We start from the raw sequence: 26,995 nt of genomic DNA, 5'->3' as shown, positions 1-26,995 counted from the left end.
ACGGCGTGTCGCTGCCCGCCTCGGTAGGGCTCCGCGCTCTGCCCCTGCGCCGCGGCCCGCCAGCCCGCAAAGGTCTCGGCCGCTTTGGGCCGCGGTCGGCCGCCGAGCCGCGTGCGCCGACGGGCCCGCGCCCGGAGCTCCCCGCCCCGCGAAGCGATTCCCCGGCTGCCGGGCGGGCGTCGGGTCGCCGCGCGCGGGCCTCGGCCGCCACCCCGGCCGCTCCGTCGGGCTCGCGAGACAAACGGCCGCGGCAGGGCCGGCGCTGCGCCACTCCGGGCGGAGGTCCTGGGCCGGGCCGCCCCGCCGTTCCTTTCGTTGCTCTCGGAACTCCGGCGGCCGTGCGGGCCGGTACCGCCTGTGCCGCTTGTTTCGCTGCCTCGGGCAGGAGCTGACTTTGTGCGCCTGTTAGGAGGCGGTGCGCTTCGGTTGTACCTCAGCCCTTGACTTTCTCTGCCTGTGTGGGAAGGAAAGCGTATCGCCGGTTTACAAATCCTTACGGCGTCTGCTTCCAATCCGTGAAGTAATAAGCCTTAACGATTTTATTCATTTACTTATTTTTGAATGAATGAAGACTGAAGGAGCATGCTGTGTATGTACAGACTGTTTACGGGTCAGAGTCACAGACGTGATGGTTAGTGTGCCATAGGAGTGCTGTGCTGTTCAGGGTCTGTTTTATGGATAGCGTAGCAGTTTGGGTTGGGTTTGGTCCCAGCGCAGCCGGCAGAGGCGAGGCATGGAGCGCTCTTGGAAGTTTCTGGTAATTTTCTAGTGAGTTGGTTGTGGTAAACGGGCCATTGTTCCCTCCTGGTGCTGGTGTGTGCAGGAGGGAGTAAAACTAAATGGAATGGGAAGACAAATTTTCCCGCTTGTCTGGTGAGATACGATGGATGCATTTTCTCCAGCTTAGAACTTGATGCTCTTTCTGGTGATGCACCTCTTCTGTACAATAAGTTGGGGCTTAATTCTGTTCACTCGTGGTCAATTTCTCAGGTGAAGGAAGAAAAGGAAATCAGATTTGATATTTGAAACAAATGTGGAAAAAAAAAAAGTGCAGGAAAAAAAAACTACGGATTTTTTGGGCAAGATCCCAAAGGGGAAAAATTATTTTTTAAAAAAAAAAAAAAAAAAGTGAGCAAATCTTGAGGTTTAATGAAGTACTTAATTCCTTCCTGTTCCTTTGTAATTTCTGACAGCAGAATACATAGACAGGTGTTCAACCTCTGTTTATCCTGCTTGGAGCTCCAGCAGGGAGAAAGTTTGAATAAGAGATCCAGTTTCTTTCACTGAATTGCTGTTAGAGTGTATGTATTGGCAATTTGTTGTTAGATTGATTTACCTTTGAGGGGACCCCTAAGTAGTGGGATCAGTTTTTGAAGTGGGCTTTCAGTCTCAGTGGTCTCTTGCGCCTCACTACCAGTTTGTGACAAGAGGCTTTGGGTGCTTGTCTGCCCTTGCCAGGGTAACCAAAGCCCGTGGAACTGTTTGAAGAGCTTTGCCAGGCGCTGCCCGATGCGGGTCACGTTCTTTGTGGGAAGCACTGAGGTATCCTACCAGCTGTAGAACTCGCAGCCTGCTGTTCCACGTCCTTCTGTGCTGGCTGTTCTTCACGCTCCTGGAGTCATCTGGAGAACAGTGAAACTTTGAGATCAAAAAGCTGTAGGAAAACTGGCCCCCACAATTCTGGATTTCTTGTAGGGTGAAAAGGAAGTTTGGATAGGATCAGTTCACTTGCTCAGCGCAGGCAGCCGATCTACTGCACTGCCCAGAGATGACAGTTGCAGTTATTTCAGACCTTGTTACCAGAGTCTTGCAGAAGAGGGAGAGTACATATAGCATTAGTTCAAGTTCAGACGTGGCTGAGCTGTTCTATCCCAGTTGTGTTCAACAGTACTAAATAACGAGCTGAAGTTTGACTATTGCTTGAGGTAATAAAAAAAAAATAAAAGTTCAAACCTGAAAGAGAGACACTAAACATAGTTGGGGTGGGTTAAAAGTATCAGTTAAGAATTACTAATACATGAAATAATGTAATGTAACTCATTTCTTCTTCAAGGTATTCAGGAGTCTAAGTCTGGTTAGATGTGCCTGAAATGACTGTTATTAAATCCCTGGCAAGTGTCAGTATTCACTGGATTTCCATTGGCCTTAATATTCAGAGGACTGGAATAGCAAATATTAAGTAGACAAAATATGCATACCTGGGAGCTAACCTGAAAATGCAAAGGCTTATCTCATGGTCAGGTGTCTCTTAAGATATCCTGGTTAATCACGTTTGACTCATTAGTAAACTGTTCAGATTTGGACACTGAAGTTCTTAGCAGCTCTGCCACTCGGGCAAGAAGCCACTAAAATAAATACTGAGCTTTAAAGTCACAGGTTCTACTTTGTGTGAAGTAATGCTAACTAGCCTGAAATCTTCAGTTAGTATATGCTGACTAGGAAGGCTTTCTTTATCGCTCACAACCCTACTGTTGAAGTACTTGGTTTAGGAGCCAGAAGCTCTCTTGATGTTACCTGTAACTATTTAACTAGGTTGCTCAATGACAGATCTCTGAACTATTTTTACATGCTTTTTCTCTCCCTCCTTCCCTCCCAGTTCTTTATGAAATGTGTCCTGCTGTGAAATTAGCAATCACACTTAATTTCTTGTGCCATGGTAGAAGGGGGGAGGAAGTCAAGAAACTGGCATTTCAACTCAGGGAATGAAATGTAGGCACTGGGAAAACCAAAGTGCTGTGTTTGGGAAGGAGGTGGTGTGCAGAACCTCATCAAGGGATTTCAGGTCTTGAGGTGCAAAAGAGTTTTTGGCTGTAACGGTGTGTGCACATACACCAGGGAAAGAAGGATGTGGTCTAATTGGTGCTTAAGTCAAATGCCTCAAGATTTGAAAGAATTACTTGTAGAACAGACAAAGTCTTTAATTTACCATGGCATGGCATAGTGCAAAAGCCAGCAGGTTATGGAGCTGCTGAAATTATTTTCCACTGGGAGAATTTGGTTGGTGTAGTTTGGTAGGACATAATGCTGTATATTGAACCTCAAGGGAAATGCTGCCTAGCTGACTGTTAGTTATAGGGAAGGCAATGTGTTCATCTCCAGAGGAGGTATCTGAGTTGCTGTCTAACATTTGACAAGTTTATAAGCTATGATAATTTTTAAAAATTGATTTTGCAGAGTTAATGTTGTTGTTGTGGATCTCCAGGTGCTAAAAGCACAGCTGAAATTCTGCCACATGCTCATTAGTTCATTAAAATCTCTAGTAGGAGAAAGGGCTTGTGAAATAAAATTACTCCCTTTATAATTTTGTTGAAGGAGAGGTGCAAAGTTTGTTTTTGTTCTGGGTTCTCATGGGAGGCTCTGCTTCTCTTGCTGGTGAGTTGACTGAAAACTGAAGTGCTGCCTACAGTTCTGATGTGAAGTCCTGCAAGCGTTCTTACATAAGCAGGACACCAATGCCTGTTTAGGGAACATTAGAATGAATACAGGATTCTCTTGTGCGTGTTTACTGCACAGAGCATGAACGGTGCCTTCTGAAAAGCTTTAATTCTAGTTACATTCTTGCAGGAATTGTGCTGCTACCTGGAAGTTGAAAGGATTGACCGTGGGTGTGCAAGCTGATGTGACTGGGGGAAAAAGGAGGGAGAGGAGAGGGAGGGGGAGGGGTGGGCAGAAGTGTTTGCAAGGACTCTTAGTTAAGGTGTCTGTGCTGCTTGGGCACTTCTGATGTGTGAATGTGTAAATGGAGAGCCTGATGTCTTCTAATCTTCCAAGTGGATGGCAGATGTGCACGAGTAATCAAGAGTGAGATTTTAAGACGAGGGCTTTTTTGAGCTAGAGCTGATATGGTCGGGTAGTTTATGTATACAAGAGTTGCACTGTATTAACTAATAATCCTTCATCAGGGTGCAAATGTTTGCTCTAAGGGAGTGATAATATTTATTGTACTAATTCTGTAAGCTTATTTAGGAGGAAGATACTGCTTTTCTGGTGGGTGCACAAAGTACTTAGGCCAACTGCTCTTAACTCCACAGCTACCAAGTTTTAGTTCTTGTTTAAAATGGATAGAAGTGCAGTGGGGAGGAGGAGTAAAGATAAGTGGAGGTTTCTGACCACGTGGCTGATGAAAGGATGAGTTTAGGTACAGTTTGACCATAAGGTCTCACTTTAACTGCTCTTGCAGGTGAGCGGAGAATCCTCCCCTGGATCTGAGAGCTGCTCTATTGGAGCATCATGTCTGGAACTGTTCTCACATTGTAGTAGTGACCTGTGCTCTGCATGTCTGAGTTGCTGAACTTGGCTGTTACTTTAGACAGTGAGGATTCTGGAAGATTGTGCAGTTTAAATGGGCATTTAAGACCTGTCCTGTGGAATGAGTGAGCTGCTCACTGACTCCTCCTCAGTTAATTTCTGTGTTTTGTTCCTGCTGCTGTCTGGAGCCTTTCTATCAACATGACATTTGAGTTTGCTAAATACTGTGCCCGTGTTGCTTTTGTGTAGAACCCTGGATTTTAGCACAGACTTGATCTGTTAGTGGCATTTCTAATTTTTCTGTTTGCAAGAAATGGGAGTAGTGCAGGTGTTTGCCTTCAGAGCAAGCCATACCTTTCATGATATCACAGAGATCTAGGTATGCCTTTGTCAGTCACACAAGTAGGAAATCTGAGCCCTTTTTCCTATCAATGATACTGTTACTGCTACTTGAAAAATTATTTTGACAATGTGGTTTAAATCTGAAATACACAGAAATACATGTGGGCCTGACTGGGTCAGGTCCAGTACCTGAGAGGTAGCTGGTGTGGGGTAACTTGATGATGATATTCCTGCTCTTAACATCTGCAGTGTGCAAAAACATGTTGTGACTACAGTAGAGATGGAAGGCCAAAAGACTTCTTGAGTGATCAAAACTCTTATATGGAGAACATAATGCTACTTACATAATAAGTACTAAAGCAAGTACTAAAAGCAACTATTTTTGTTTTAGAGGGAATCTGAATATGTCTGGCATAGCTCTAAGTAGACTTGCACAGGAGAGAAAAGCCTGGAGAAAAGATCATCCATTTGTAAGTATATATGAGCACTGTTAACTTCCTGACTTGTACAGTTGTGTTCATGTTATGATTCTCTTTGCCTGATGTGTTACAGTAATTAATTTTTAAATAAGAAACTGCTTAAAACTGTGTTTTGCACAAAGAAATAACTGAATGAATTAGATGTGGCGTGGCGCATTCTAAGCATATCTTCTAAAATACTCACCTTTTGTTTTTGATTTGCCTTAATTCAGGGATTTGTAGCAGTACCTACAAAAAATCCAGATGGCACAATGAATCTAATGAACTGGGAATGTGCTATTCCAGGAAAGAAGGGGGTAAGGCATTCTGTTGTGCTAACACTTCACTTGTGCTGGAAAGTAACATAACTGTGATTGTGTATTAGGCTGAGAACTGTGAGAGTATGAGTTGCATAGTTTAATGTAAATATTTGGATTGTGCCCCTGGACAAAACTCACTGTGGTGTTGTTCAGCTTTTGGCACTGATCACGTTAAGGAACGTTCTTTCAGAGAAGCGTGGAAGGATCCTGCATGGGGCAAGTTGAGAGGCTCCTCTGCTTAATGTCAGCAATGATTGTGGTTTGTCTGCTTGCTAAACTCTGGTTTAAACTGCCAAGTTTGAACACTTATACTATTCAATTATTTCTGGTGGTTAAGTACCAGTAACGTGTTGCTGTGGGTATTTTTGTCCACCAACTGGTGACACTCCTCAGTCCTACAAGGTGCTGCGCTGTAGCACTAGTCTTAATCTTTTGAATTTCATGGAAAATAATTCTGTAGTATTAACTTGAAATCTGACTGCTTTCAATTCTGTGGAGTTCTGCCTGTTTGTGTTATGGAAATAATATGATCATCTAACAGAGGGTTTTTTTTTTTTACCTGATTTCATTTGTACTTCTCCTGAAAATAAACTTAAGAGTTCTGGTCTTTACAGAAATTAATCTTTGCCCTTATTTCAGTCAGGGTGGTCAGCTTCTGGTTGGGAGGACAAATGCAAACTTAATGCATGGAGGCAGTCGTTAATGCACAAAGCTTTTTTGATTCATACAGTGCTGGTGTTACTTACCTTTCTGATTTGTTCCATTTTCCAAGTTATTTGGATACATTACTTGTGAATTCAGCAGATGCATTTGTGTCTTCGAGATAATTCTATTCATTACTTGCAAGAGAATGAAAAACTCCCATCCTTGGTGTCTTGTCGGGTGCAGGGTGACTGTTGTTTTGCTTCTTCTAATACCTCTTCTTGGCATCTTGCCTAAGTTCCCTTAACAGCTCTTGTGCTACATTCAGAGAATGCTGTGGGCAAAACCTGCAGATTCCATACTGTTACCACAGGTAGATTAATGATGAACGTAAACTTGCTGCTGAGGATCCAACTTAATTCAATCATTTGATAGCTGTCTGTATAACAGATAACCTACTTTTGTTAGACTCTCAAAAATGCACACTTTATTTTTTTAAAGTACCTGATGTGATTTAGCACAGCATAAGGACAAACTTATCCCCCTGTGTCTTACTCAAACAAGGTTATCCTCGCAGTAAGCAGTTGTACCTTCGCAAGATGTCACCTTTAAATACCTAAAAACTCCTCCAGCCAACGTCTTTCCTCCTAGAAAGTGCTTCACCCTACGAAAAGACTGATTACATTCATGTAGTTCCTGATAGGAATCTAACAAAAAAAGTAGTTTTTAATCACTGTAGTCTCTTCAGCAAGAAGCAGTGTGCCTTGTTTGTCTCTACCAGCAAAAAGTAGTTGCTGCATATTGTGCTCCTGTTTGGAGGCACACTGTACTGCAGCTCTTTCCCCTGTTGCAGTACAGTGGTTGAAACCACCAAAGTGCTTTCTTGTCAACCAGGTGGAAAAATTGTAGTTACAAGTGATGTTGTTCCTCTGAGAAAATCCAGGGAACTGCAAACCTGTTAGTCTGATCTTGTTTGGAAAAGTTACCAAGAAAATTATTCCAGGGGCTACTGAAAAGTTAAAAAAAAAAAAAAAAAAAAAAAAAAAAGGCAACTGTTAGCAGGCATAGGCAGTGTGGGTTCATCAAGAAAAAGGCCTGCCTTAGTAATGTGATCTTCTCTGATAAGGTCACCTGCTTGGTGGGTGATGCATGTAATCTGTCTGTATTTTCATAAGGCCTTTAATACTGTACTTTATGGACAACTTATACTACTGTGATATAAACAGGTTCTTGCTATTCTAAGTGATGAACTGGCTCAAAAGTAGAGCTCGGAGGGCTGTATCTGGCTGGTAGCTGGTCACTAGTAGCATTCCTCAGGGCTCCAGTCCAAGGCTGGTTGTATTCGGTGTTTTTTATCAGTGATCTGAATACAAGAGTGGAATGCATCTTTGGCAGGTTGACTCCCTGGAGGGCTGAGAGGGCCTTGAAAAGGGATCTGGCTAGGACTAGAGCATTGGGTCATTGTCATTAGCAAGTTCAGTGAAGGTAAATGCTAGAGTAATGCTGGACATTGGCACAGACTGGGAGCCAAGTGTTTGGAGACACGCTCAGCAGACGGGGAGCAGGAGATGCTGGTGAGCACCATGCTCAACGTGAGCAGCAGTGCCCTAGGAGCAAACTGCATTTTGAGTGCATTAAGTGCAGCGTAGCCAACTGCTCAGAGGTAATTCTGCCTTTATATTTAGCATTGGTGTGGCCTCACCTTGAGTATGGTGTGCAGTTCTGAGATCACATATAAATATAAAAATATAGCACAGCACAAAGAGCAACCAAGGTAGTAAAGGACTGGAAGACTTCTTATTTGTTTCTTACATACTGTGACTGTATTTGTATCTGGAATTACCAGTGTTTGTATCAAATCTGTCGATGACTTGGCAATACCTGGAAGCTGTAGTAAAGTGGAAAAAAAAATACAATGAGCTGATCTTAAAAAAAAGACCTCAGTAGGATAACTTCTCTCATTGCAGGTAGCATGCTGCAGCATAGAGCAGCTCTTTTCTAGTGGTGTAGAAAAAGTGTCTTGTGCTTTGTCTGGGGAAATGTTGTTCTTGTTTTCTTTTCCCAAGTTTGACTTGTTGTAATCAAAACATGACCTTAACTTCTTTTGTAGACACCATGGGAAGGAGGCTTATTTAAACTACGGATGCTTTTCAAGGATGACTACCCTTCTTCACCCCCAAAATGTAAGAAAAATGACACCAAAAAAAACCAACACGCCGTACATACAGTAGATCAGTATTTAATAGTCCATGAGGTTGTACAGATAGTTGTCAGTTTGAGTTTTTTTCTACTGAAAGTTTTTTTTCCCTACCCCACACTTGGCATTTGGAATATCGAGATGAACTGAGCTCAGTGCTCAATGCTAGCAAAACTAGAAGGAGAAGAGTTACTGCTGTTTAGATTTCCTCAAAGTCTGTCAGAAGCACCACTTGCAGTATTCATATTTCATCAGCACTCTAAATTAGAGGTAGTAATAGGTAGGCATGATTAGTTTAAGTTAAGTTGTAAAGTTAGTCTTCTATGTGGAGAACTCACAGTAAAAAAAAAAAAAAAAAAAGTCTAGTTCCATCAACTTTTGCTTTTTCATCTGTCCATTCTAAATGTGGAAGTTTTATTTATTGTACCTGGGATTAGAAAAAATACTTGTTTTACCTGTGGATTCTTCTAAAACTCCAGCTTATGTGCTTAAGGTAAGATGTGTGGCTGGTGAGACTCCTAATGCAGCTTCTGCTTTCCCATCATATTTCACTGAGCAGCTGATAAGCACAACGTGATTGTAATGTAAAAATGGATTAGAAAACTGCAGTAATATAGACTTTTCATGTACCATTAAACAAGTGTTCTCTACATTCATCAAGATGATAGCTGTAGGAATTAAGGCTTATAAAGAACTGCTAGAATATAGTCTGCCAGTAGGAAAGTTGTATAACCAACCTTCTCAATCAGTCCCATAGATTAGGCTTGTTTCCTTTTGTTGAATTCATGCTGGTTATACACGAAGTGAAATTGAACAGCAGAAACTTGGTGTAGTTGGTATGGGATGTTCAACACAGTACAGTGAGAGGAAAATAAAAAGTGACAGGCAGTATCTTTGTAGATCAGTGCATAGGATCTAAGTATAGGATTGATTTTAAAAGTTACTGTGTAGCTACTGTGAACCTTTTTGACAGTTTCTGTTCCTAAACCAACACGTTACTGGTCTCAGTGATGCTGTGAAATGGCCTGCAGTGATAACACAGACAGGACAGGCTTCCTGCTTTTGGTACAGGCCAAGGCAAAGTTCAGTGCTGTAGCAATAGCTGTGAGATCTCCCATTTGGTGCCTGAGGCAGGTTAGATGGGGAACAGCTGTGCGGAGAGAAGTGTGTGTATCTCTCTCTCGCTGGTCAGTTTGTTTGTTCTACAGCCATGGTCTAAACAGTCTGTTACATATTAGCCTTGGCTTTGTATGCAAGTAACATTTTTCTTTTCCCCCCTCAGGTAAATTTGAACCACCATTATTCCACCCAAACGTGTATCCTTCAGGCACAGTGTGTCTCTCCATCTTAGAGGAGGATAAGGACTGGAGGCCAGCAATCACAATTAAACAGGTCATTAGTTGTACATATGCATAAAATTATCCTTCTTGCTTTGCCTGTTCATCTTACATGAACGTAAAATGTTCGTGGTGTGTTTCTATGGTTGGGATTTTGGGTGTGAATGTAGTGATTTTCGTTATTTTTTTCTTTTAGTTGCATGTTTCTTCCTAACTTAGTGATATCCATGCCTATGTTACTTCTGTACCTTCTTCCACAGATCTTGTTAGGAATACAAGAACTTCTAAATGAACCAAATATTCAAGACCCAGCTCAAGCAGAGGCGTACACAATTTACTGGTAAGTATGTGATCAGCATGAGAGCTGCTGTGTTGCCTACAGCTGTCTGTTGCTGATAGTGTTACATGTAGATGGTTTTGAAAATGATCAAGGGAGCTTTTCTGCCTTCATGGCTATGTCCTGTGGAGATGCCTAGCTTGTGCTGAACTCAAGTTAAGCAATATCTTCAGCATTTATAGGCTAATGGAACAATGTGACAACAGAAAGCATGAAGATGCATTCAGTTGAACCATGATTCTCAGTCCAATACAGATTCCTTTCCCCTAAAAGCTAACTGAGGAGTAGTGACAAAGGATAATGATTTCATGAGAACACTGACAGTGAGAAGGCAGAGAGTGGATTTGTTGACAAGTTCCATTGATAAATACAGGAGTAATTCAGTTCTGTCCAGTTATGTGCATCCATAAGTGCTTGTGCCTGAGGGTTGAAGAGCTGCTGTGGTTGCTAGAAGGATTGTATAATTTTAGAAAACTGATGTTCAAAATTGTTTTTAAAAGCACAGAAAGCTTGTAGCTTTAGTAAAATTAAAATTTGAACCAAAAACCCCCACGCTTTCTTAAGCTTAATCTTAAAATTTTCCTACCATTAAAAATGGATGACTGACCCATAATTCTTAAGGAAGCAGCACACCCCATGAACGTTTTTGGCACTGACAGCCACTGAAATAACAACCAAAATAGAAATGTAGAATTGGACAGAACAAGTCTTCAGGAGCATCCCAAGTCAGAAAAATAGCCTGTATGCAAAGTCTCATTAAAATGCCATGTCAGAAATGTCTTACAGGACCCTAGTGAGAAGGAAGCATAGGGACAGATAGTGTGTCTGTATCTTATTTATAGACTTCACTCAAGGTTATTTTTTAAGGATCTCTGAAGACTGGGTGAGGGCATTCAAATGGAGGATGGTTGTAGGCAGTGCCTTAGGGAGCAAGTAATGACAAGGCAGACCCCTCCTTTTTTCCTCTTGGAAAAGAAAAAATAGTCTGAGGAATTGTGGAGCAGGAATAGAATAATTCTCTGAAAACAAATATAGCCTGTGACCCATTTTATACTTTACTCATACATTCATGCAAAAACAGTCTCTGCTGGCCTTGTTCCTGTGTTACTGCACAGGCTGAAAAGGCAGGCTGTTAATTTGTACCTCAATGACTGGTTGGTACTAATTAATACTGTTTCAAGGATGCAGTACTTCATAGGAAGTAAAGATGAGTTTTAGTGTGTATGAGCTTTAAATCCCCTTTGTTTTCAGAGGGAGGGAGAAAAAGATGGGAGAAAGAGATCAGAGGGGTCACACACAAGCTACTATTTGTATTAGTGCTAAGGCTTCCCACATAATAGTCAAGCACTGTTTCTGAACCTGTTTGTCTATGAGCCACTCCCCAAAAGTAAGATCTGCTTCTGCTGAACTGTGATGAAATAAATGTAAACCAAATTTTTATTAAAAACAAGTTGTTTTGTTTCAAGTCTACAACTCTGCCTGGGGGGGAGAAGAACCTTATTGAAAACGAACTGGGAATTATCCTTTTCATGTCTTTTGGACTTGCATAGTGTTTCAGCTGGGTTAATTTATTTCTACAGCTGTACATCAGGACACACTTGTTACTGCTTAATGAGTAATTGTTAAAAGCAGCTCAGCAGGGCAAAATTGATTGCATCTGTAATTAGGCGTAGTTTAACAGCACTGCATTTGCATCTTCCTCAGTTTGTCTTTTAGTCAAGCTGTCAACTTCATCAACCAAGTAAGAATCCTTGGACTTGTTCTCATTTTTGGGATTGCCTTTGCACAGTTTTTCTGTAACTGCAGCACTTCTGATGTGCTGAGCTACTTCCTCCTCTCCTGTAGTTGTGCAGTCTGCTATGAAAGGCAGTCGTTTCTTTGGGTACTGAGTTGGGAGAATTAAGAGCTAGAAATAGGAGAGAGAATTGTACAACATGGTCTGATTTGTCAAGCTTTAATTGCCCTTTCTTTTTCTTCTATTCAGCCAAAACAGAGTGGAATACGAAAAGAGGGTTCGAGCACAAGCCAAGAAGTTTGCACCATCATAAGCATCTGTCATGCAGCATCTTAAAAAGGAAGGGATTGGTTTGGCAAGAACTTGTTTACAAAACTTTTGCAAAATCTAATGTTGCTATGTACAATTAATATCCACTTAGGGGAGGGGGTTGTATGTGTGCCATTTTCCATATTCGCCACTTGTATACAGTTCTAAATTTGCTGAATTGCCCCCAGTTTTTTCATACAGGGTCTCTTCCTTCAGTCTTTTGTATTTTTGATTGTTATGTAAAACTTGCTTTTATTTTAATATTGATGTCAGTATTTCAACTGCTGTAAAATTATAAACTTTTATACTTCTATAAATTCACTAGTATCTCTAGTTACTTTGCTATCTGATGCAGGCATGCTTTAAAATGTTAGAACTATATTTAGCCTTTAGCTGGCTGTATGGAAAAGTAAAAATCATGCCCTCCACCCCCTTCCCTCCCTGAATTTGTTTTTCTATCTTTCAGAAACTAGGTTGTTATTGCTTAAGAGCCTCTGAGATCCAAAGTCAGCCAGCATCCTTATTCTGCATCACTTCCTTTGTGTTTATATGGCATTGTCTGTGTTGCTGTTTAGAGTAAATAAACTGTTTATATAAAGGGCTTTGTTTCATCATCTTCATTAAAATTACTCAAAGACTGCTGTTGAAGCAGCTCTGAACACAAGTCAGTTTTTAAGAGCTGTGATGCTATGCTTCTCAGCTGCTGCCTTCCTTCATTTTCCCTGTCCCTGCCATAAGGGTGGTCTGTCTCTGAGCCCTAGTGGTGACCACTTGCAGCTGTTCTATATTTGATCAGTTCCTTAAGCAGTTTATAGAATTGTATGACTAGCTGGAGATCCAACTGCAAAGGCACCTGCAGACTGGTACGAGCACTTGAATATGGAATAATACAAGTACAGTCTAACACAAAGAAAAATTGCAACCCTCCAAAGAAGGTGAGGGGACCTACAGGATCTGAGCCCTGTCTGTACAAAGTAACATTATGGATTGCCTTTATATCCAATTCTGCTGAAGGGTTGGTGGAGGCTTGTTTAAAATTTGAAACCAGTTGGGTGCAGCTGGGTGAAACTTGAGAGTATCTACTAAAAAGTGAAGGAAGAAAAATACACTAACAGCTCCTCTCTTGTTATGAAAAAGGCAACCACATGGAGCAGTCTTTCTCAAATCTTGAAGGAATGATGTGTGTTTGTGACTTTGTGGAGGAACACTTCAATAATGCAAATACAGGCAGATACACTGTTGAACCAGCTGAGATTTTGTGGTAAAATCATGAACGTGAAATGTTAAAACAGTGTCTATTGCTTTGCACAGCCTGTACCTGAGCAAATCGAGTCTAACACTGAGAAAACAGTGAGATTTTAAAAGAATTCTTGGTTTTTTTTTTTAAGCTGAGGCATTTCGTTTACCCTAAACTGGGTGGAGTTGAAATGTATGGGGCAGGGTCAAGCCTCCACAAGTCAGAGGCTCTGTATGTTGCAGGCAATAACAGAGTCGTGTTTTCCAGGTAAAATATACTCGGGAATTGTTTGCTGCAGTGTACAAGTGAAAATAATCCCTATATAAATCACCAGAAACATCAACTACAATGTTTTTTATTTACATAATGAAGCTTTGGACCTTTAAATAATTCTTTATGGAAGGCCTATCTTAAAAACCTGTACATGCATCAATAGACCTACAAACCTACCTGCAGCCCAAGATGAGAGGTCTCATGAACAAGACACTTGCTGAGCACCCCACAGTTACAGGTGGAAAGGCTACATTGTTAACAAGAAAGTTTATTGGCACAAGGCAGTGTAGAACTCCGTCAGGCTGTTGACGTGGTTTTGGTGTGGTTTTCTTTTCCCTCCTCAGGTAGTTGATTTATTATTGGCTGTTGTTGAAAAAACTTGCCAGGATCATCTTCTGGACTGTTCTCACTGCTGCTCTCACTGGTATCATCTGGAGTGCTCACACTGTCCTCCTCTGATTCTTCATTACTTTGTGTTATTCTGGAAATATTTTTCAGGATTATAAAAGCACAACAAACTTCTAATAAGAAAAAAAAATTAAGTTTCATTACCTTGAAGAATTGATTGGCCTGTTGGGGTTACAAAACTCCTTTCCTGAGTCAACATCAAATGGATCTGGAAAAAGAAGAGATACATTTAGATGGTCTGACTTCATTTATTTTTGAGAACATTACTGGCAGGCAAGGCATATGAAACCTGGTTCAGCTTTCTGAAAAGCTTAACTCATGACTCGTTTGGTTACAAGAGGTCAGAAGCCAACAACATACAATTTGTTCACTGTTACTGTCTTATTAAGTTATTCTACATTCATCATATTTCATGAGATTAAAGGAAAAAAAGGAGACTAGTTAGAGGGTGGGTGGTGGTTGGGAATTCTTCCTTACCTATTTCTTCTTCTTTTACTTCTTTGACACTAGCTAGAAAGTCCTTTTCAACACCTAGCACTTCTTCATGGCACTGACAAGCAGCATATTTGTCCAAGAGATTTTTGTTCAGCTCAATAAATGTCTTCCCCCATTTAAATTTCCTTAGAAGAATGGTGGCTAGGTCTGGAAATCCTTCAACAGAAAACAGAGGATCACTGGTCTTCAGTAGGAGATATCAGTCAGCTCACAGGTTTCTAAGCTCAGCACCTCTCTCCCTATCACTACAGCACTGAGGTGTACACCAGCTTTTTTTTTTTTTATTATTGTTTAGGGATTCAGATTTCTTCAAATTATTTCACCTTAACTTGAACAGCTCATCAAATTGAGGAAAAGTTCAGTCTTCCAGTATTACATGAAAATATTTTGTACAGTTAATGATGCAGGCTGTAGATCCTGCAGTCCTCCAGTGAAAGAGCAGTTGCACATATCTTCAGAAGGTAAGGTTTGCCAGCAGTACACTGGAGGATGCCTGTTTGATTGTCAAGCAGCTTCTGTGATGAGTTTGGAAAACAACTTGAGGGGACAGTTTGTTTTTATTGCTCTTAACCAGAAGAGCAAAAACAGAACACAACAGCCAGCTGCTACCTGTCACAAGGACAGAGGTGCACAAGGATTCACCATCTTTTCTCTGGTGGTTTTTGGTTACATGCCATGCTGAGAAAACTTGGATCATCAGATCCTGTGCCCTGGACATGAACCCCAGCCTAGTGATAACTGATGGCTACCAGACAGAAGCACCTGGAAGAGAACTATACAACTTCATTCTAAATTCAGGACCAAACAGGTCAGCATTAGTTTCTGTCAAAAACCATCTCCTCATCATATTACAAATGTCAGAACTGCTGGTAACGTATTTTCTATCAGGCACATTGCAGCCTACCAACAATGCAAAAAGCTGCAGCGAAAGCTTCCACACAAGACAGCTTGCACGGCCGGCCGTAGTTGATAGGATTTGCAGCCACCAAGTAAGGCAGCAGCCTTAGATGACCTCCTCTCATTTTCTTAAAGGGCGTTTCTTCTAATTTGGCCCATGAGCAATCTATAACTGCAATTCCATTCTGAGCAATGATGTGCCTGAAAAGAGAAACATCTGTGAGAATTTCAATTGCCTCGTAATACCTGTGACAAATCTGAATGCCCCCTTTGTCAATCAAGAAGTTTGTTTTACAGTGATCTAAAACAGAGAGGTACGGTACAGTAACATGGTTTTCTATAGAAACTGTAGGTGGTAAGAAAAGTTTAAAACTGAAAATGAAAAACTGAAGGACTAAAAGCATGACAGAAGCGTAGTTAAAAGTTACATATTCATGCTTAACAACAAAGGTCAGACTTAAGCTCTTTGCCAGCTTCTGAAAAAGAATCTTTTCTCTGAATGAATACATCTTTGTAAAAGTTCTGCAGCCACATCTGAAGAAGCTTCTGTGCTTCTCCACAAAGCGCTGTGGTTAACGGCTTGCACTGCCACAGCCTCACAGCCCAGGCAGCATCTCCCGGAGGAGATGCGGCAGCTCCAGGCCGTCATTCTGCACGCAGCACACACTTGGAGCTCTCCTTAGGAATCACAGACACTTTTCTCACCTAACCCCAGATGTGTAAAAATCTTTACCGAATTTTAATAAAATAGCTCACGTTCACATATCAATAGAACACAGCGCAGCAGGAAGGTCAATGTTTACTCTGCAGCAAACAGTTTCGGCCGCAATCGATGATTAAAACGTTCTCCCCCAGCTGACACGAGGCGCGCAGACGTCGCACCGCATCGCCTACCTGTCGGCGGGAGAGACGCAGACGGCGGCCAGAGGGCTGAGAACGACGCCGGGGAACCTCTGGCTGAGGCGCAGGTTTCGGAGCAGCCCTTTTCGGGCCAGTTTCCTCCCGGTGCACCTCTTAGGATCGCAGTGTCCGAGCTCCCACATGGCAAGAGGACACGGAATCTTCGCCTCCGGGCCGCACTCCTCGGCGCCCCGCTCTCCCTCCAAACAAGCTGAAAACAGCAGGCACGCATTAGCAGGGAGCGCCTCCCTTCTGTCAGGCTCCGCGGAGCGCTTCCCACACCTCTCAGCGCGACCTCCGTTTCCGCAGCGAAGGCGTCGAGGCTGTGAGGGTCGCGCCGCGAGGCTGAGGCACCGGCGGACGGCGGCACGCGCCTGCCGCGCCTCGGAGCGCCGCGCCTCATGGCCCCACGCTTCATGGTCCCGCACTCCGGCGGAGCGGCCCCGATGGCCCCGGCGCGCACTTCCGCTTCCGGCGGAAGTGGTAATGGCGGCCGCCCGGCTGCTGCTGGTGGCGTCTGTGGGCGCTGCGTTGGGTGAGCGTGTGAGCGCTGCTGGTTTGTCCCTCCCCTTCTCCACCCGTCCGCTAACTGTTCTCTGCTCGGCAGGTCTCCTCGCATCGGCGGGCAAGATGAAGATCGTGGAGGAACCGAACACGTTCGGGTAGGTGGCTGGTGCTCGTCGTGTCCGCGGCCCGTCCGCACCGGGCGGCCTCGAGTTGTGCCGCTCCCTGCGCCGCAGCCCGGTCGTTCCTCTGGAGTGGGGCGAGACTGACTGCCCCAGCTGGGGCGGTGCTGCTGTGGGCCCGCTGCCCGTGGCTGTAAGTCTGGGGCTGCTCAGGCAAGCCCGCGAGGAAGGAATTAAGGATCCTGATGGAAGGAAAGTAGGGCTTGCATCAACAGGAGTGGCAGCAGGCAGAGGAGTGGGGTTGTCCTTCTCTGCTCTGCCTTTGTGAGGCCCTACCTGCAGTACCACGTCCAGACCTGGGGCCTCCAGCACAGGAAAGATGTGGAGTTTTGGAGTTGGTCCAGAGGTGATCAGTGGGCTGGAGCACCTCTGATGACAGGGTGAAAGAGTTGGGCTTGTTTAGCTTGGAGAAGACAGGGCTGCGGGGAGACCTAATGGGGGCCTTCCAGCACTTGAACGGAGCTTGCAAGCAGGAGGGGGTCAGGGGGACCAGCTTTTTACATGGTCTGATTGTGATAGGACACGGAGGAATGGCTTTAAACTAAAAGAGGAGGGACTTAGGTTAGATGTAAGGAACAAATTCTTATTCAGAGAGTGGTGAGGCCCTGGCACTGGTTGCCCAGAGAACTGTAGATGCCCCATCCCTGGCAGTGCTCAAGGCCAGGCTTGATGGGGTTGTGGGCAGCCTGATCTGGTGTGGGGCAGCCAGCCCACAGCAGGGAGTTGGAACCAGATGATCTTAAGTTCTTCTCCAATTTAAGCCATTCTCTGATAGCGGAGGGGGTGGTAACAACTAGAAGCATAACTCGGTCTTTAACTTTTGTTCTTTCTAAAGGTTGAATAACCCCTTCTTGCCTCAAACTAATCGACTGCAGCCAAAGATGCCCCCTTCACCAATATCAGGTATGTGTAAGCATTACCTTTTTGTACAGCTTTCATCATTTTCTGACAATTGTTTGTAGTACAATCTACTTCAGATACGTGCAGGCAAATACTAATTTTATTTGTCATTTTGTGGCCTTCATGGGAAATAGACAGGGCCAAATATTTTTTGTAAATTCTGAAGAATAGCTTAAATTCTGGGTGTTCCAGGACCCACTGTTGTTTAGACTGCTTCAGTCATGGTGCTCTCCTTATGTTTTATTCTGTATTGTTTGAGCCAGTCACAGAACTTCTGATCTTTATTAATAAAGATCTTTTTTTGCTTGAAACCATTGCTCGGTATCCTCGAGATTGTCACATAAAAGCCATCCTGGCATCTGATTTGAGTTTTTAATACTTGTTGGTTTAAAGAATTTCTAAGGCAAGTCTTGGAACAAGTCACAGAGGCTCAAAGCTGCAGTACAAATCCAACACTAGCAAAACAAACAGGAATTTAGTATTTTCTAGATTCTGTGGGAGAAAGTGAGTCAACATACACTGAGCACAAAGACTAAGTAATAGGAAATAACAGGAAATTGATTATGTTTTTAACATTTGCCTCCTAACCATAAGCAGAAATCTAAGCCTCCTTAAAAGTTCAAGTTCACCAAAGGGATTTTGGTATGGTGACACCAAATGGGGTTTTACTTACTTGTGGGGTGTTCAATGAAACCAAATCAAATGCATATATTCTGTATATACAGCGTGTGAAGGGAAGGAATTAGAAATGGAATTAATAATAGGGAGAATGCTGAACTGAAAGATGCCAAAGGGATCAGGAAGAAAGTTAGCAATGCAATAAAATACTTCTTTTTCTGGATATGGGAACTTAAATGTAGTCTAAAATTGGGAGTAATTTTGGAAACTGCAGTCTGTGGTGCGGAGCCTTCCCTTGCACAGTTATTTCATTGCCATGGAAAACTGGCACTTTTTAATTCACAGGACAGTCAGTGTAATAGTAACTGTAATTACACTTCTGGAACATGCATTCAGGAAACAGACACGTGAGTGCAAGGTATTCCTCAGATACATGAAAATCCAATTTTGTTGTTAAGTAGGGAGAGGATCCTCCTTGTTGAGACACAGATCACATTTTGTAGAGATGCCAACCTTCTGGCCGAGACTGTGATAGCAGTGCTGACTGTAGAGCAGATGCAGGATCATAAGGTCATGAAAATGAAAATGGGAAGGAGAACCTGCCTATATCCCAGTGCTTAGGGCATTCTGGGGCAAGATTCTGGTGTTCTGATCTTCGCTTCTAGGAACACTTTTGTAGATCCTAGGTAAGAATTAGATAGAGTCCTGTCCTGGTAGTTGTAGGGTTGGAATGCAAGATGCTTTTACTTTATCTGCTTTTGTAGTCCATTTTCTTGCGCTTCCCACAGAAATATTTTATTGTTCCTTGCAAAATTAGCTTAAACAAGGGACTTTGAAATAACTCCTGTAAACACGTATTTCAGAACTTTGGGCCTTTTTTTTGAATGACAACTTACCTGTCCTGAATCACTTTGGCAGCAGTTCTACAGGAGCGTTGTTACTGCTGAGCTGTTTGACAGGTTTATGTGCTGAACATTGCTCAGATCAGATGGTGAGAGCCAACCGTGATGGGGAATGACCAGTTTGAGAACCTCAGTGGGACCTCAATATTGGTCACTGTTCTGAGCAAAAGGGCTCTGTGGGTGAGGAGTTCAGATGACTGAGAATGGAGACAGCTGTCAGTAGTTTTACTGCCTTCAGTTTTTGTTATTTAGGTAATGTCTGCGTTACCTTTCATGGATCTGCTGTCCAGATATTTGTTTGTATACAGGTTTCTTGTTTCTGCTGTAGGGAGAGGCTAAAATCTTTCACTGAGTGCTGAAGGTAAAATATGTTAAAGCTTGTGAAGTAAAACAATAGAGGGTACTTAGGGTAATTCAGATGGAAAACACAGATTTCTTTATGCACAGCATAAGAATTTGTCCTATTCTGTACAGTTTTTGTCACCACAATAACTTGCTGGAATTTAACCCAAAGCATTATTCTTCCTTGATGATGTTTTGTGGTGTTTTTAGGCCCTGTGCATCTCTTTAGGCTTGCTGGCAAGTGTTTCAGTTTTGTGGAATCCACGTGAGTAACAACTTTGGATATTTGATCATATATTTCTATTAGGAACAAACCAGTTCTTAATTCCCACCTGAAATATTTATTCTTTTTCCCTTTTCTCCCAAAGATATAAGTACGAGTTCTGTCCTTTCCATAATGTCACTCAGCATGAGCAGACTTTTCGATGGAATGCCTACAGTGGGATTTTAGGGTGAGGCTTTTAGACCTCTTATGTTTTATCTGTGTTGTTAATAGACTGTTTTATAGATTTTCAAAAAGAAGGCAGTTTTAAAATTGTTTCTTCTATCAGAACACTGTAGAACTCCAGGTGCTGTGCATAGAAGTAAATCATCTTGAAATGCTTAGATATTTTTTTTTAATTTTTTAGATAAAAACAATGTCCTGTTTTTAGGTTTATTAATAACCTGTGCTGAGTTGAAAGGCTGATACATTCGTGTGAGAAATCCAGCAGTGTGTAATTCATGCTTATATTAACAGAAGTTTCATGCTAACAGTTTTCTCTTTGTTGTGTCAGTTCCTCAGATGGGGCATCAGCAACTTCTCTGAGTGCCAAAATGTACCTCTGTGCACAGCAGTCAGTAAACCAGTATGAGATGAAAAGTGTACATCAAATCACTGAGCTTATGACTAGCAGGTGTAGAGACCAATTGTAGCTGTTTCACCAGCACTAGAAGTCCTACAGGCAAACAGAGTTGCACTCAGTGCTAAGATAACATGATGTGTTTGTTGCAGGATTGATCTGCAAACTATTCTGTTGACCTTAAACAAGGGTTGTAAGCACAAATACTTTGCAAACTGAAAGGTGATTCAAAACTGCTCTCAAAATAGTGTTGGTATGGCCTGCGTAGCAGCTTGGGTAACAAATTCCAGGGTTTGTAAGGTCTTGGCTATAAGAAATGGAAATAATGAAGCAAGGCAAATGAGGCATATGCAATTAATTTTAACACAGTGTAAGGCTATTCCTACATTTCTTCCTGAATTTCCATGTTTTCCTTATCAGAAACATAAAGTGAGGTTTTGTTTTTCTAGAATCTGGCACGAATGGGAAATTGACAACAACACGTTTGTTGGAATGTGGATGCGGGAAGGAGACTCGTGTGAAACCAAGAGCAGACAGACAAAGGTATAATAACAAAATTCCTACATTATGCTAATCTAGGCATGTTGACTGCAGACAGTTTTGTCACTACAAGCTGAAACATTCCAACCTTGAAGAGTTCATGATTTAAGGTATAATATAAAACAAAGATGGATTTCTGTAGCAGGTTGGTGAGTGGATGGAATTAGTCAGAATTTTATTCTGATATTAGATACTGAGTTTTCTTAGGTACTCTTGTTGGAGACTTTTAACTCTCTTTTTTTTTTTCCATGATTGAGTGTAAAGCTCTGGTATCATCACCACTGCTGGAGACATGCAGTGCTTTATAGTTTGTGTCAGGAAAAATAAATAAAAAAAATCTTGTTTGATTCAAACTGCTGTCTGTTGTGCTTAAGAACATCCAGCAAAAAGGAAGGAACAGAATTAGGCAGTTAACAACAGTATGCCAAGAAGCTACACAAACCAGGTTCAGAAAGCATGCAGGAAGAATTAAGGAAGTAATAAAATAAATGGCAATAGAATGGCTTCTGCCAGAGAAACCAACTAACGAGAAACAGACTGTGGTCTGAGTGCAATTTGAAGAAAAAAGTAAACATTCCTGTTTTGTCAAGCATTTAAAATGTTCCTTTTCACTTTCAAACAGACTTTGTGCCAAAAAACTGTTCAGCTAGAAGGATCTTTGAGACTTGTTCGGTGTGCAGCACGCGATTTGTGCAAGTCCTTGGTCGTTTCATTCATCGAAGTTTTTCTTTTCCGCTTTCCATTTCAGTGTGCTGTGCAATTACAAGGATACAGTTAATTAATCCTCACATTTCATTTAAGCCTCATGTTTCCTGGTGACGTAGATGACTGTCATGAAGGATGACTGTCTTGACTCTACTATCAAACTGTAGAGTTTGAAACAGGCTCGATTTCTTGTGGAAGGTGCTTAGATATTACAGTGATGATTGACAACACAATATTTGAGAGAGGTATCTGTGATTGGAGAGAGTGGGTAGAGATAAGAGGCAGAATGTCTTAGCCAAGGTTAAAATGTTCTTTGCTGTGATTGAGGTGCCTTGTAAACATGTTTATTTCCCATTAGGACTACAGAAGGAGTTACTGTTCTTGTGTGACTTCAAATATTGTTATTCAGATCTTTCACTGGCATTTAGTTTTGAACAGACTGATGCCAAAAGTCTAAAGATCTAAAAGAACACTTTTATAGTGACTTTTGTTCTCTGTAACAGTAAAAAGAGGAGCCTGACATCTAGCACCATAGTCAGAACTAAGATTTTCTAAATGAATTCTGCTTTTGTTGGAGGAGGTTCTACAGGGTGTCCTATTTACCCTCCAGTTTACTCTCATTCCTTCCAGATCTGTACTGCTTGGGAGACCAGAGGAAAATGGTAGATGGGGATCGTTTCCCATTACAGGAAGGCATTTTCATGTGTTTGAGAAAGTAACTCAATTTCTAAGATGTGTTAGCTATGATTTCCTTTCAATTGGTGAAGGCAGTGGAAGCTTTGAGACAAGTCTGCATAGAAATTCCTCTGTTAGCCTTAGAAGACAGGAAATTGATTGTCACCTGCTTATGTGGAGGTGTTTCATTCACCTTTGTTTTTTCTGATGTTTAGGTCCATCTTGTTTGTGGAAAGAGCAATAAATTGGCTTATGTATCTGAGCCAAGTACTTGTGTTTACTCCCTCACATTCGAGACTCCTCTTGTGTGCCATCCCCACTCTCTTTTGGGTAAGATTTAGGAAGCCATTTCTGCATGAAGAACCTAGATTACTGGTGTAATAAGAAGGCTTATTACACCAATTTCAGAGCATATGTTTTTAGGTCTTTTAAGTTTGTAAGTTGATTTCAAAGAGAATTACATGTAATACATAATGCTAAGTGTATTTAAATACCAGTCATTATAGCAGATACATCTTTCTCAACTAAATAGTCATTGCTAATAGAGAACCATTGACTGATATTTGCTGTTTTCTTGGACTAGCCATAGGAATCAGCCCTACAATATTTGTTCATTTATATACATTAAAAAAAATACTTCTGACAAAGAAATGTGGGACCTGCTAGTCGGAAATGAGATAAATTTGGTTGGTGGCATTCTCCAGAAACATTAAGTCAGTGAATTGGAATTGAAGTTTAAAGCCAACTCTTGAAAGCTGCATGTGTGCTACCAGAAAAACCTTTAACTAATAGAAGACACAGTTTGCCTTTCATTTTTCAGTTTATCCAACTCTGACTGAAGCACTACAAAGGAAATGGGATGAAGCAGAGCAGTCTCTGTATGATCAACTAATAACTGAGCAGGTTTGTTAATGTTTATGAACTCTACTTGTTGTCTGATTGGCTTCTGTAGTTTTTTCTCTTGGAACAGATGCATTTATTTTGCCAAATAAAATAGCACTTCTTGTGCTCTGTGATTGTTTATATATCAACAGTTAATTGTCATTTTTAATTTTTTAATTTTTTTTTTACAGTGAAGCTTGGGGAACTAGGGCAAGGTACAGGGAGATGAGTATTAGGTAGATTTATTTACAATAACCTTAGAATCTTTTGTAGGGATACAAAAAAATACTGAAAGAGATTTTTGAGGAAGCAGGACTTCTGAAAGCAACAGAAGAAAAGGAAGCTGAGAAACAGAATACGAAAACAAGTCTGCAGTTTGAAACAGTGGATATGTGCAATAAGGTAGAGAGTATAATATTTATAATGTGGAATTAAATTGCCACCTTTTTACTGTATGATTCATAATATAATCTCCATGTTGTTATATATCTTTGGACAGTGAGAGCACCTTCCTGTGTTTTCCTTTCTTAGGAATACAAGAAACTTTCCGAAGAAATAAAAGTCCTTAAGGATTTATTAAGTCAGCACAATATTGCATACAAAGGAAGTTCTGGTGAGTTTTTTTTTGTCATTTTTTCCCACTATTTTCTATTTAGAATGAGTATACTATTAGATATATATACATTATATGTATTGTTTTTGGCTACATGGATTAAGTAATCATGCATGCAGGTCTCGATTCCTGCACACAGGAGACTTCTTTTGCTCCCAGGAAGTCTCTTGATTATGTGACATTTGAGCTTTGTTTAAGAAAAAAAAAAATACTGCTGTTATCATAATTAAAGTTTGTCTCCAGTACTTCACGTGACAAAGAAAATCTGTGTTAAAGCACCCATAGCTCATAAGCATATTTTATATAACCTTGCCTTATGAATAATCAGCCACAAGGGCTTCTTCAGGAGCACTTGAAACGTTTTCTGTATCTGTTTGAATTGCTTTCATTCTTCCTTAGTCACCTCTTCTCCTCTGATTTCTGTTAGATAAGTGTCTCATACAGTTCTGAGAAAGAATGGCTGTTGGATACTGGCTATGAAGTAGCAAAGTTTATCTGGATTAATTTCAGACTTTTTTTTTTCCTCCATTCCTTCTAATCCATCATGCTCATTATTACACGAGCTGTTTGTCTGAATATATACATATATTCCCCTGAATATACGTATAGCTTGCATGCTAAGAATTGGCACCTCAAGAAACCAACAAGCTTTTGAGCGACATAGCTAACTTCTTCCTGTTTTGAGGAAGTTTCTTTTAACTTGTAGACTTCTTCTAGGAAAATCTTTGTAAAATGTGTTATTCACATGTTTTACCTGTTTAACTCATGCAGTATTTCTGCCAGCCTGTGTGGTAGCTCATTTAATTATTGCAGATTAGAACTCTTATCAAAAGAACTCGTGGCTTACTCAAGCTGACTTATTTCAAAATTATTCAATGAATTCTGTGACAGGAATATTTGTGTTTAAATGTGGTAATAACTTCTGTCTTCAACTGAATGTCACAGCTGAAAACACCAGTGTTGAACATGTAAATCACAAAAGGGCGACTGCAGAGACAACTGTGCTTAACGGGTCAACGAATGCTGAACGTCTGCATGGTGATGCAGGGATTTAGAGTGACGCTGTGCGAAAGAACTTGCGTGGTAAACAGCAGTTTGATATAGAATGTCAAGCAGCTGACTGTGTATCGTGACACTATGATGATTTAACTCTTGTGGGTATTCTCGACTTCCTCAATTTCTGCCCTAAAGCAAAGGGAACAGTGGAATGTCAGTGCCATCTACTGACACCAGCCGGCGAGTTTCTGAAAACACTGATGAGAGCAATTTGAGACTGCTGTGGAGCCAAGGTTTACAGATTGTATCTCCGTTCTCAGCTTTGTTATTTTCTTTAATCAAGCGTGCTAAGAGGAACTGTAAATACAAAACAGCCCCGGGCACTGCTCTGAGGTGTTGTACAAAAGGTATTGGGCAGTATTCAGAACGTGTTACTTCACCTGTATGCTAAACCGAGAGGTTTCTTATCAGACTTCAGTGAAAGGAATGAATAAATAACGCACAGCACGCATCCAGCTCTGCTCAGAGGCTGGTGTGATCTGTGGATAAGGTGACTGCTGCTTAGGAGCTGGAGAGCTGCGCAGAGAACACTCGATTGTTAAGAAGAGTAGTTGTGTGAATACGCGGCAGTTCTCTGTAACGGAATAAAGCGGACTGTACTCCCTCAACGTGTGGAAGCTCTTGCGGAAGCTGGCTGCACCCTGCGCGCCTCCCGTTTCCGGCCGCCGCATCTCAGCAGCGCTCGAGTGCCCCCCTGCGGCCGGCTCGTGCATGGTCGCCGCTTGCAGCGCTGAGGTCGCACTTCCGCTTCCGGGCGGCGCGGGGAGCAGAGCGGAGGAATGAGCTGGGCGCGGGGCGGCTGGCGGTGAGGCGGAGGGCTGGGCGCTGGGATCCGGGATCCGGGAGCCGACAGTCCAGCGCCTCTGACTCGCGTGTCTTTGCAGGGCGCGGTGCGTCTTGCTCCTGCCCGGCCCCCGTAGGTGGCTGGCGGGACGGCGCGGCACCGAGGGCGCAGCTAAAGCGGATCCAGAGAGCGAGGGACCCATCCCCTTCTCTTCCAGCAAGGCCAGCCCGCGGGTGTGGAGCGTCAGCCAGTCTATGGGGAGTGATTACCAGAGGCCGTGGGTGAAGGTGCTGCCCCTCATCCTGCTGTGCAGTGGGCTGTTGCTGTGGTGTGCGTTTAGGGAAAAAACGGAGATTGACGAGCAACTGGAAGCCCTGTTATCTGGTCAGATCGTGGACCCTTTAGACTCGGCACAACAAAGTGATGCTCCTTCACAGATACAGAAGGAGAGATGATGAGCGCACCGGTGGTGAAGGAACTGCCAAAAGTTCAGCTGCTTAAAGGCTGCTCCCGCACTTGATTTGGAAAATGTTTTTCTGTCCTACCACCAGCCTTATCTTGCAAACAGGATTTATTTATCTTGCTGCTTTTTGTTTGTCTTCACTTAGCAACTTACAGCAATAGCAGAATGAATAGTCTTTTTCTGCATTGCATGGCAGGGATGGACAGGATGTATTGCAAACTAGCGTGTATTTGTAGATATGTTGTGTTCAACTCGGTTTTTTCCATGGATGTTTTTTTTTTTTTTCTTGGTTGCACAGCATATTAAAATATCAAAGCTGTATGTCTGTAATTTGGTTGCTGAAGGTGACCTTCAGCTTGCGCTCTGCTAGTGCGGAGTACATGGAGTGCATTCACATCATATTGAGGACACCTGTATTAATGTATGATGGATTAATGTTCAGATTACTTTGTAATTCTACCAAACAATGCAGGATTTCCTTAATGCACAGTTAGTGCTGGTTTTCTGCAGCATAACGTGTTTGACATGCCTAACTAAAGTGGTCAGTGCTTAGGTGGGAATTTTGCAGAAACTGTAAGTGATTGATCTGCGTCAGAGAGGGGAGGGAGCTCCTAATTTCACAGCCAGCTTAGTATCTAATTTTAATCTACATTCGCAGATACTCTGGAGACTTGCCTGGGAGAGGAAGAACACATTGGTGTGACTTAATTCTCTTTCAAGTTAGGTGTATTTTTATTTATTTATTTATTTATTTTAGGCTTTCCTCTGTAAAGATACAAAACTTCTGTGCGATTGAAGCTCTTCATTAAAAATCAAACACATCCCCACAACAGGGCAGCAGGGGGTAAAGCC

General features: G+C 42.1%; 4 protein-coding genes across 7 annotated transcripts in view; 3 read left to right on the top strand and 1 right to left on the bottom strand.

Moving 5' to 3' along the window:
• UBE2I (ubiquitin conjugating enzyme E2 I) overlaps positions 1-12,523 on the top strand; it is a 13,475-nt gene extending 952 nt beyond the window's left edge. For 3 of the 4 annotated variants that reach the window (XM_042827740.1, XM_042827743.1, XM_042827741.1), the window contains exons 2-7: positions 4,982-5,060; positions 5,282-5,365; positions 8,121-8,193; positions 9,490-9,599; positions 9,805-9,884; positions 11,866-12,523. In XM_042827740.1, coding sequence (XP_042683674.1) covers positions 4,995-5,060; positions 5,282-5,365; positions 8,121-8,193; positions 9,490-9,599; positions 9,805-9,884; positions 11,866-11,929 — 477 coding nt within the window. In that variant the 5' untranslated portion in view covers positions 4,982-4,994 and the 3' untranslated portion in view covers positions 11,930-12,523. Of the gene's footprint in view, positions 1-359; positions 521-4,981; positions 5,061-5,281; positions 5,366-8,120; positions 8,194-9,489; positions 9,600-9,804; positions 9,885-11,865 lie in introns of those variants that run through there. The other variant, XM_042827742.1, reaches the window with a different exon arrangement.
• Positions 12,524-13,501: 978 nt separating this feature from the next.
• TSR3 (TSR3 ribosome maturation factor) lies at positions 13,502-16,553 on the bottom strand. The gene is made up of 6 exons (XM_042827739.1): positions 16,418-16,553; positions 16,130-16,346; positions 15,243-15,436; positions 14,321-14,494; positions 13,988-14,051; positions 13,502-13,916 (listed from the first exon to the last, which is right to left on the bottom strand). Exons 1-6 carry the CDS (start codon positions 16,551-16,553, stop codon positions 13,733-13,735), a joined length of 969 nt encoding a protein of 322 aa, XP_042683673.1. The 3' UTR covers positions 13,502-13,732.
• A 59-nt stretch (positions 16,554-16,612) lies between these two features.
• Positions 16,613-25,504, top strand: GNPTG (N-acetylglucosamine-1-phosphate transferase subunit gamma). Its single transcript, XM_042828224.1, has 11 exons — positions 16,613-16,670; positions 16,743-16,797; positions 17,657-17,724; positions 19,794-19,848; positions 19,952-20,035; positions 20,875-20,968; positions 22,561-22,675; positions 23,166-23,248; positions 23,501-23,629; positions 23,759-23,840; positions 24,786-25,504. The coding sequence occupies exons 1-11, from the start codon at positions 16,622-16,624 to the stop codon at positions 24,893-24,895; spliced, it is 924 nt and encodes a 307-aa protein (XP_042684158.1). The 5' UTR covers positions 16,613-16,621; the 3' UTR covers positions 24,896-25,504.
• A 156-nt stretch (positions 25,505-25,660) lies between these two features.
• On the top strand, positions 25,661-26,464 carry CUNH16orf91 (chromosome unknown C16orf91 homolog). The gene is made up of 2 exons (XM_042828020.1): positions 25,661-25,701; positions 25,781-26,464. Exons 1-2 carry the CDS (start codon positions 25,676-25,678, stop codon positions 26,133-26,135), a joined length of 381 nt encoding a protein of 126 aa, XP_042683954.1. The 5' UTR covers positions 25,661-25,675; the 3' UTR covers positions 26,136-26,464.
• The last annotated feature ends 531 nt before the right edge of the window (positions 26,465-26,995 follow it).

Source organism: Centrocercus urophasianus, unplaced genomic scaffold (assembly GCF_019232065.1).
Source record: "Centrocercus urophasianus isolate 14NV4802_14NV808 unplaced genomic scaffold, USGS_Curo_1.0 seq_29, whole genome shotgun sequence".
In the NCBI taxonomy this organism is placed as follows: Eukaryota; Metazoa; Chordata; class Aves; order Galliformes; family Phasianidae; genus Centrocercus; species Centrocercus urophasianus.
This window is presented reverse-complemented; position numbering and strand designations above follow the sequence as displayed.

Bases quoted from the DNA above. Each gene is read 5' to 3' on its own strand.
- TSR3 (XM_042827739.1), bottom strand. From the start codon at position 16,553: ATGAAGCGTGGGGCCATGAGGCGCGGCGCTCCGAGGCGCGGCAGGCGC. The intron at 16,347-16,417 runs GTGTGGGAAGCG...TGCTGTTTTCAG, and splicing joins AACGGAGGTCGCGCTGAGAG to CTTGTTTGGAGGGAGAGCGG. The intron at 14,052-14,320 runs GTAAGGAAGAAT...TTCTTTTTCCAG, and splicing joins AGTAAAAGAAGAAGAAATAG to ATCCATTTGATGTTGACTCA.
- GNPTG (XM_042828224.1), top strand. From the start codon at position 16,622: ATGGCGGCCGCCCGGCTGCTGCTGGTGGCGTCTGTGGGCGCTGCGTTG. The intron at 22,676-23,165 runs GTAAGATTTAGG...TTCATTTTTCAG, and splicing joins CCATCCCCACTCTCTTTTGG to TTTATCCAACTCTGACTGAA. The intron at 23,630-23,758 runs GTAGAGAGTATA...TTCCTTTCTTAG, and splicing joins CAGTGGATATGTGCAATAAG to GAATACAAGAAACTTTCCGA.
- CUNH16orf91 (XM_042828020.1), top strand. From the start codon at position 25,676: ATGAGCTGGGCGCGGGGCGGCTGGCG. The intron at 25,702-25,780 runs GTGAGGCGGAGG...GTGTCTTTGCAG, and splicing joins TGGGCGCGGGGCGGCTGGCG to GGCGCGGTGCGTCTTGCTCC.